The sequence below is a fragment of the Pogona vitticeps genome, chromosome 3 (assembly GCF_051106095.1).
Source record: "Pogona vitticeps strain Pit_001003342236 chromosome 3, PviZW2.1, whole genome shotgun sequence".
NCBI lineage: Eukaryota > Metazoa > Chordata > Lepidosauria > Squamata > Agamidae > Pogona > Pogona vitticeps.
This window is the reverse complement of record NC_135785.1, coordinates 3,775,521-3,784,043: the sequence shown is the minus strand read 5'-3', so window position 1 is coordinate 3,784,043 and position 8,523 is coordinate 3,775,521. Positions and strand designations below refer to the sequence as shown.

The window sequence follows — 8,523 nt, the reverse complement described above, 5'->3', positions numbered from 1 at the left end:
ACATTGAATGGGTTTTCAATGCGTTTCAATGGGATTTTTTATTTCGCTTAACGAGGATTTCACTGGAACGGATTATCCTCATTAAGCGAGGCACCACTGTACCTTCAGAGAGTCTTTCAGCTGCGGGAGCAAAAATAAATAAATCATGATTTGGGATTATGTGGATAGAAGAGCAAAAAAAGCAGTGATTTAATTTTGTTTCAGTTTTATTCCATCATTTCTTCTATTCCGTACGCTGTTGTGAACGAGCCTTGGTAAGCAAAGGTGAAATATAAATACTACAAACACTGCATTCATAAAAATAAAAATTAAAAGTGATGTTAAGGATGAAACCTCCTTAATGACCAGATTCTGAAAATGAAGCTATGGTTTTTCGAGAGCCTCCATCAGGACCAATGTCATAGCAAGGAGAGGGTTCCTGGTGGGGACAAGGACCCACCTCTCCCTGGACCAGCTCATCCGTGGGGCAATGGACTCCCTCTTTCCTAACCAGAGTTCTACAAGGATGAGGGGCAGGAACTGAGAAGGATCCAGGAATGAAGAGGTCCAACCGCAGGCAGAGGGGCAGGTGTCTGGATCCGGTGACTCAGGCCAGGTGTCCAACCCGCTGAAGAGGAACAGCAGCATCTGTCCTGGGAAAGACGAAATCAAAACAAACCATCAAGAGGTGGCCACATCTGGTCCAACGGATCTTCCCCATAAATAGAAACCAATTGTGTCCTTGAGGCAACCTGTCACAATTGCTTTGTCTGCTGGTCCCCGGCCAGTGCCGCCCGTCATCACCATTTTGCTTGCTCAAACAAGATGGCGGCCGGTCCTGAGTAACTCCATTCCTTTTTGCCTAAATTGGTTGGGGGAGAAGGGAAGGGAAGGCAAGACTGTTGGGCTTCTCCTCCCCCATTGTTTACCTCTCTGCCCTCCACCAAGGAGGCGTCTCATCTCCTGCACATGGTCCTGATTCTGTCGAAACATCTCCCTACGAAGTTTCCCGAAGAGTCACGTTCGATGGTCTCAATGATTTCAGAGGCCACCAAGTAGATGTCGGAGGGCTTAGCATCTAGCTGCACCAGGTTCAGGACTGAAACGAGCAAGCGAGAAAGAAGCCCAATAGCCTCGGCGGGTGGTGAGATTCATTCTGCACCAGACTGCCGCCTCCAGAGTCCTCCAGCCCGTGACCGCACTGTCCATGCTGACAGGGGGATTCTGGAAGTTGTAGTAAAAAGTCAATTTCCCAAGGGTTGTGTATGAGGGATGGAAATATCCACCAAGAAGGACAGGAAATGGTCCCACTGGCTAGTCCACACATCACAACCAGGAGGGAAAAGCTGGAAAAAATATCAATGCCACTCACCTGTGGTGATAGCAGTGACGGTGTCCTTGTGCTTGCTCGCTTGAGCTATGATTTCTAGGGGTAGAAAAGGAGTGTAAGGTTTGTTATGGACAGAAAAAGCTATTCAGTTGGGGGTCACCAAACCCTTGGCATTGCAGGCAGGGTTGGCAAAGCATTCCCTCCGAGACCCTGGGCAAGGGTTGATGTCCTTCGGCACAGGCTGTACCAACGCTCGAAGGAAGGATGGTGGAATGAGCGAAGCAACGAAAATAACTGCACCTCATACGTCCTCCTCTGTTCCAAAGAGGGAGAACTATTGTACAGTTTGGAAATAAAATAGAGGTGTACTGGTTTGTGATTTTGGCCCAGGGAGTGGGAATTGAAGGCTAAAACACACAAAAAGGTGCACACACCTCTGCTTGGGAGTGTTCCCCGCCTTTGATGTCCAACACCCAAAATCCCACAGCAAAACATGGCCTCTAGTCTTATTTGCTGAAGAATTCTGGGAGCTGGGAGCCAAACATGCAAGTAACATTCCCCAGCTCCAGAGAGAAGGATCGGGTGCTTTCGAGCCCACCCCTGCTCAGCTCCGGGGTTTCCTTTCAACCAACAGGACTAAGGACTTAGGATCTCTCTGCACTAAAAACTCAGGTTGCAATCCGAGGAAGGTACAGCTCACGTTTTGGACAGCTGGCGGCACCAGGTGCTGCAAGCCATTTTCTGACACTCACAAGAGGGTGAATCAATCCAAGCCTGAATCCATCTTAATGCCCCTAGTGTGATCCCTGTGCATTTGGACACAGCCCCCCGACCTCAATGAGACTTAATCCCAGGAAAGTGTATATACGGCTGTGGCTTAATTCACGTCGGAGGCAAGGAAAAAGTTAAGTGTTGATGCCTAACAGATCAAACAGAAATCAATTACATCTAATTACAATATATAATGCTTTGATTGTCATCCTCAGCGAAAAGGGTCAATTCATTTGCTCTCATCTGCCCGGGTTCCTTCCCTGCCATCTTCTTTCTATCGCCCCCATTTGTGAAAAGTAGACTAAATTCCCATCTAGATGATGCAAGAGTTGAGCTGATATGGCTGATGTTTTTTCTCCTGCCTTTCCATGCTTTTCTTTTTCTGCTGAAGGCACTTTTAAATTTGTTTGTTTGTTTGTTCATTTGTTTCTTTGTTTGCTCTGGGATGTTGGTTTGAGGGACAGTGTTTAGCCCTGTGGTGTTTTCAGTTTCACGTTCTCCTGGAGGGAGCCCTTTTAATTAGCTAACAAACGTAAAATAGGTAAATGAAGTTTAAAACAGCAGCCTCAAACTGCAGTCCCAGCAGGAAAACGGACAGCCAACATTTTTATGCAAGGAATTTTTATCTGAAGTGGTTGTCAAAGACATGGCTTTCTTTATTATTATTATTATTTCATTTTTGCATTCATTTTCAATAAGGGTAGGATTTGTGGATAGAGGGCTGGGAGGCTAGGAGAGGGGACATGGGTAGAGGAAGGGTAAAATTCCAGCGAGTGCTAGGGTACTTTTACATTCACTTATATAATTCTGCTGGGGCATGGTGGCGCTGCGGGTTAAACTGCAGAAGCCTCTGTACGGCAAGGCCGAAAGACCCACCATCGTAAGATCGAATCCACATGACGGAGGGAGCTCCCGTCACTTGTCCCAGCTCCTGCCAACCTAGCAGTTCGAAATCATGTAAATGCGAGTAGATAAATTGGTACCACCTCAGTGGGAAGGTCATGGTGGTCCATGTCTAGTCGCGCTGGCCACGTGACCACGGAAACGGTCTATGGATAAAATGCTGGCTCTACGGCTTGGAGACGGGGATGAGCACCGCACCCTAGAGTCAGACATGACTGGACTAAATGTCAAGGGGAACCTTTTGTTGTTGTTTAGTCGTTTAGTCGTGTCCGACTCTTCGTGACCCCACGGACCAGAGCATGCCAGGCCGTCATGTCTTCCACTGCCTCCCAGAGCTGGGCCAAATTCATTTTTGTCGCTTTGATTACAAGGGGAACCTTTACCTTTATATAATTCTACTAGAATAAAAAAAATAACAAAACTCATGGCTTTCCAGAGCCATTAAGACATGACTCCTGGTATGTTTTGGTCTTGTTCACAACGAAGCCGGACCAGGCACAAACCCAACTGGGGCAGGACCTTCGTGCCCCCTGGAAAAGTCCTTTTATTCCCAGCAGGCAGGGAAGGAACGGTCAACAATGTTGGGGGCTTTTTACCCCGAGAAGCTGCCGTCTCATTACTTCTATTGCCATGATAACCACAGCCCAAACAATATATATATGTGGAAAAGCTTGCCTAAGAGCCTGATGGCTCCGTCCCTCAAAGATCGTCTGGGGTTTTCCAGGTAACCGAACGCCTGTTCCAGTAGGATCCCTTCCCCTTGCTCTCGGTAGCGCGTCACCTACAAAGCACGGAGAGAGGGGTGTGTGCGCGCGTGAGGAGCAGGTCCTTTGTCTTCTGAGCCAACAAAGCCCGGAGCCTCAGCTGGGTTATGCCCCCCACCCCACCCTTCCCCAGAGGTCCAGGAAGAGACGCCTGCCATGCCCCATTCCTGGATTTCAGAAGGAACTACTCACCAGGCTGGTGCAAAGGTTCCAAGGGTCATTCACGTGGATGGACAGCTGGATGAAGGATTTCAGAAACTGGTCGGCTTTCCGGAGAGCAGTCCAGCAGGCCTACAACGAGTAGGGGGAAGCGGGGGAGATCATCTCCACCATGCAGTTTGTACACGTCAGGCACGGAGGGTCCCAGATTCCTAGGCGGTAGTCCAGGGGCGACTTGGCAGGTGGGAGAATCAAGACTGGCTACAGGGCAGTGGCAGCTACCCTCTCTGCTCCTATGGCTCCTGAGCATGCTTGAGAGTAGCTCGTCAGACGGCTGAGCTGGCTGGAAGAGTGTGTGTGTGTGTGTGGGGGGGGGACAACCCTCAGAGTCCCTCTCTTCGGGCTTGTTCCTTACCCAGACGCCAGGCTATGGTGCTTCATTGCCTGCCAGGCGGGTCAGCAAATACCCTATGCGTGCCGAGGGGGGGGGGAGAACGCCCATTCAGGTGTAGCCAACAAAACGGTGGCCATTTATTTCCCATCTGAGCATGTTTGTTCCCAATAACCTGCTGGGCTTAGTTTAACAGGACCTCCGTATCCATGGAATCAGTATCTGCAGTTGCACTAATCTGCAGTCTGAAAAATTCTGTAGGCTCCCCGTATCCACGGGGTCAGTATCCACAGCTTCCATTATCCACGGTCTGAAAATATTAAAAATATAAAAGAAAAAGATCCAGAATTTTTTCCAATATGTATTACCATAACAAGTCACCAGATGGAGCCAGAGACCATTCTATGATTACTTTTTGGTGAAGAATACATAGTGTGATATCTGGCGCCCTCTATGGGCCAGTCCTGGTAATGCATGTGAAAATAATTGTTCTTATTTTTCCCCCATTTATCATTCCTGTGAATAGCATTTGCTGTTATCCACGGTTTTACGTATCCACTGGGGAGCATGGAACAAATCCCCAGCAGATATGGAGGGTCCCTACGGTATTAAAAGGAAAAATACTAGAAACATATATTTTCATAATATATTTACCAAAACTGGACACTACAGTGTGGTGATCTCTCATGGAACAACTCTATCAAAGAGGATCATCGGATCACTCCCATCCAGTGAGATGTCACTCTGAACACAATGAACAGATCTGATTTGCGATCGGGGGGGGGGACTAAATACGGTTGGACCTGAAAAGGAACTTGGGAGGAGGGACCTCCAGGGAGGTCAAAAGCACGCGCTAGCTGGAGGATGCTGGAAGTTGGGGCCTGGCACAGCCGGAGAGCCCCCGATGGGGGAAGGCCTGACCTACCTGGGCCACCGGGACGCTCTCATCCTGAAGATGTAACATGAGGGGCACCAGACTTTGCATGGTGAACTGTTTCATCAGATCTCTGCTCCCCCTTCGGGTGACGTCCAGGAGGCCGACGAAGGTGGCGACAGCAGCCAGCCTCACTTTGTTGGACGCCTGTGCCAAGAAGCAGGAGGGAAGTGGGCCAAGGGCCAGGCTGGGCCCAGTGGCCGAAGAGTGCCAACTGGAGAAAGCCAATAGGGGAAGGAAGCGTTCTGTGAAATCTGGAACAACTCAGAAACCCCTCAAAGGGGGGGAAGGCAATTTGGTCCAGAGTTACTTTGGCCAACAGGGTCTGAAACAGAGCTGGGAGAAGTTACATTTTTTGTGCTATCCTTCCCCCCAAATCCTCCTGCCAAGAAGCAGAAGTGCCCAGTCAACGGTGAAGGCAGATTCCTACACTCGCCAGGGGTGGCCAGTCCTGCCATTCCGTGGTTGTGGGGGGGCGGTTGGACACATGGAAGGAAAAGGAGGATTATAGCAGGGAAAACACACCCATCCTGTCACGCCCTTCCCACCTTCGCTCTTCTCTTCCACCCATAACTCCCCTTTCTGTATATACAGCTGTCTCTCTACCGGCTCCAGACTATTGACTCACGTCATCAAAAAGGGGGATCACCCGCGTCGCCACTTCCACGGAGTAGAGCTTCAGCTCCTTGCTGTCCAGAGTTTTCAAGAGAGCCTCCAGGACTTTGAGAGCTTTCACGTTGATCTCTCGGCTGGCCTCCTTCAGCCTGGCCAGAAGGTCCAGCACGGCCGGCTTCAGCTTCGCCACCTGCCCGACCGAAAGGCGGAATCAGAAGTACCCTGTATTCCAGGGAAACCAAAACGGGAGCTTTGGAAGTGACTTTTTTAAAGAAACATCCCGGTTACTGGTTACAGGCTTTACAAGTCGTCGGACGACATTTATTTATTTATTTGTTTGTTTGTTTGTTTATTTATACCCCGCCTATCTGGTCACTGTGACCACTCTAGGTGGCTTATAGCCTTAAAAAAAATGTAATCTGCACTTGCTGCTTAAGAGAAATTTAGAATTGATAAGACCATAGTACAATATTTCCATCAACGCCCCCAAAAAACCTTCAAAAGTAAGTTTTAAAAGAAACTAAAAAGTATTTGCTATACCAGTAACATCATGTTGATCCCGCTCATTATCTCACTTTTCCAGTGTATCATCATTATGCTCCCATTGGTCCCTGTAAAAGTAACTCACTACTTGTAGTTACATTACCATTAATTACTAGTAATTCATTTCCAGACTATGAAGACAGGTAACAGTGGAGATTGTTTTTCTCCTGATTATGTTTAGCCATTAGATAGTTGACTATATTTATATCCTCCCTTTCCTGCTCTGAGTTCAAGGGAGCATATGTTTCTCCTCCTCCTCCTTTATCTTCATGACGACCCTGCAGTGTGGGCTGAGAGAGTGCGTGACTGGGATTCTACCCACCTTTAGAACCCAGGAATCACCCTTCCAGATGTGCTTCTCCTTCACTGACATCTTATCTGTGCTTATCTTTCATTGACGTCCATCATTATCCGATAGCGCGTTAGCCACATCATCAGTTTCTGCCGGGGGAGGGGCTTCTGCAAAACCCCGCCTAAACTCCTTAATAAGTTTCCGACTCCCTTTCCAGAACCCCAAGGTTTCGGCTTGGAAGTCAGCGAAACAAGCAAAAATCACATGCTGATTGTTGCTTCTGCCTCTGACAATGTTATCCCTCCAGGAAGACGTCTGCCATCACCGCCTTCCCCACTCTCTCTGCAGCCTGAGCCAGCTGCTCCCTTAGCTGGCCTCTTTCTTCCCACCGGTTCCATCTGCCGGCGTGCTCCTTGGCCAGCCATTTGAATAAAGCCTTGGTCCTGAGGATTCTTGGGGCCAAAACATTTTTTCATGGCCGGCTGTGGAGAGAAAGGTGCTTCAGCCACCCCTCCTGCTTCTCTCCCTCTCCCAGAAAGCCACATTTTTCTTTCTACTTTGGGTGGTGGGAGATCTTGCATGAGCATTGCTCATTTGCCGACTACAGGTGGAGGTGAGTTCCTGTGAGAAGAAACAGATGGGATTTTCCTCTTAAGGGAGCACTGCCTCTAGACACGGAATGAGCGTCTCAACTGGCCAAACCCTCTGGAGCTATTGACCTCTTCCCATTTTCAGTTGCAAATTTGCCCCAGAGTCCGTTCGCACCCTCACCTTCTTTGGATAAGGGGTCAGACGGAGCATGCCGTTGAGAGAAAGGGTTCGGAACTGGATCCTGCTTGACTTCAGCTGGGTGCAGAGATGTTGGATAATAAGATCTTCTGTGCATTCATCCAGCATGTCCCTATCCAGGATCTAAGAAAGGAGAACAAAAAGCAGAACCGTCACATTCTTCAAGGCCTCTTTGGTTCCTGGAACATCATGCCTCGGAAGCGAAGGGTGCTAAAAATAATCTTCAGCCTGCGCCTTCATGACACGCAGTAAGATACTTCCTCGCATAAGAAGGTGCCGAAGTTGTCACCTGACGAATAAGACAGTCCACCAAGATTTTCTCCTGCCATGAGCCCATGTGCCTACAAGGTTTGCTCAGGGGAACAAACTGGTCCAGTTCCCCTTTGGGCTCCTTGTCGGTGGCTACATATTTAAGGTGAAGGTTGGATCGATCCATTTTGGTTCGGTTCCAGCACTTGCAATCACTGGGATCAGACCAAACCAGACAGTTTGCTGTTTTCAGTTTCCCAATATCATTAAGCAGCTTAAGTAGACAGCTCAGCCACTTAAAGATATTGGGATATGAAAATATTCCTTTCTCCTCCATGGAGCAGAAGGGGGGGGAAGCAACTTGTTGGTTTAAAAAACATCAATTAGGGTATTGCTGATGTGCTGTACCTTTTGGAATGTTTTGTTTTTAGAAAAAGCTTCCTCCCAGAGGAAAGAGATAGGAGAGGACAGTGAGGGGCATTTATTTTTTTCCTTTCCCTTTCAAGGGAGGCAGTCCAAATGGGGTCACTTGAGGGGCGTCAGCCATTTTGATGGAAGGATCCCACTCAGTGGCACACCTCATCTCTAAGTGACCTTATGTGACCCTATTTGGATTTCCCTCTCCTCTTTTTTCATTTCAGGCTCACCTCAACAATAAAGATCATTGTAATGAGATGGATCATGTCCTCTTTGGCGTCCAAAGTGGCTATCAGGTAGGGCAAGATCTGTTCACACCCTTCGTTCCGAAGCAGCGCTCTGTGACAAACAAGGTAAAAACCCAAAATGTTGGACTCCTGCTGGGAG

General features: G+C 48.5%; 1 protein-coding gene and 1 long non-coding RNA gene across 2 annotated transcripts; both read right to left on the bottom strand.

The window, feature by feature from the left end:
• Window positions 1–203: 203 nt before the first annotated feature.
• On the bottom strand, window positions 204–1,578 carry LOC144587968 (uncharacterized). The gene is made up of 3 exons (XR_013543234.1): window positions 1,352–1,578; window positions 909–1,078; window positions 204–632 (listed from the first exon to the last, which is right to left on the bottom strand). It is a non-coding gene; the product is annotated as an uncharacterized LOC144587968 (long non-coding RNA).
• A 1,193-nt stretch (window positions 1,579–2,771) lies between these two features.
• On the bottom strand, window positions 2,772–7,324 carry LOC144587764 (uncharacterized). The gene is made up of 4 exons (XM_078389009.1): window positions 5,223–7,324; window positions 3,940–4,038; window positions 3,659–3,764; window positions 2,772–2,809 (listed from the first exon to the last, which is right to left on the bottom strand). The coding sequence occupies exons 1-4, from the start codon at window positions 5,295–5,297 to the stop codon at window positions 2,772–2,774; spliced, it is 318 nt and encodes a 105-aa protein (XP_078245135.1). The 5' UTR covers window positions 5,298–7,324.
• Window positions 7,325–8,523: the final 1,199 nt, after the last annotated feature.

Bases quoted from the DNA above. Each gene is read 5' to 3' on its own strand.
- LOC144587764 (XM_078389009.1), bottom strand. From the start codon at position 5,297: ATGAAACAGTTCACCATGCAAAGTCTGGTGCCCCTCATGTTACATCTT. The intron at 4,039-5,222 runs GTAGGTCAGGCC...TACTCGTTGTAG, and splicing joins AGAGCGTCCCGGTGGCCCAG to GCCTGCTGGACTGCTCTCCG. The intron at 3,765-3,939 runs GTGAGTAGTTCC...CGTGCTTTGTAG, and splicing joins GGAACCTTTGCACCAGCCTG to GTGACGCGCTACCGAGAGCA.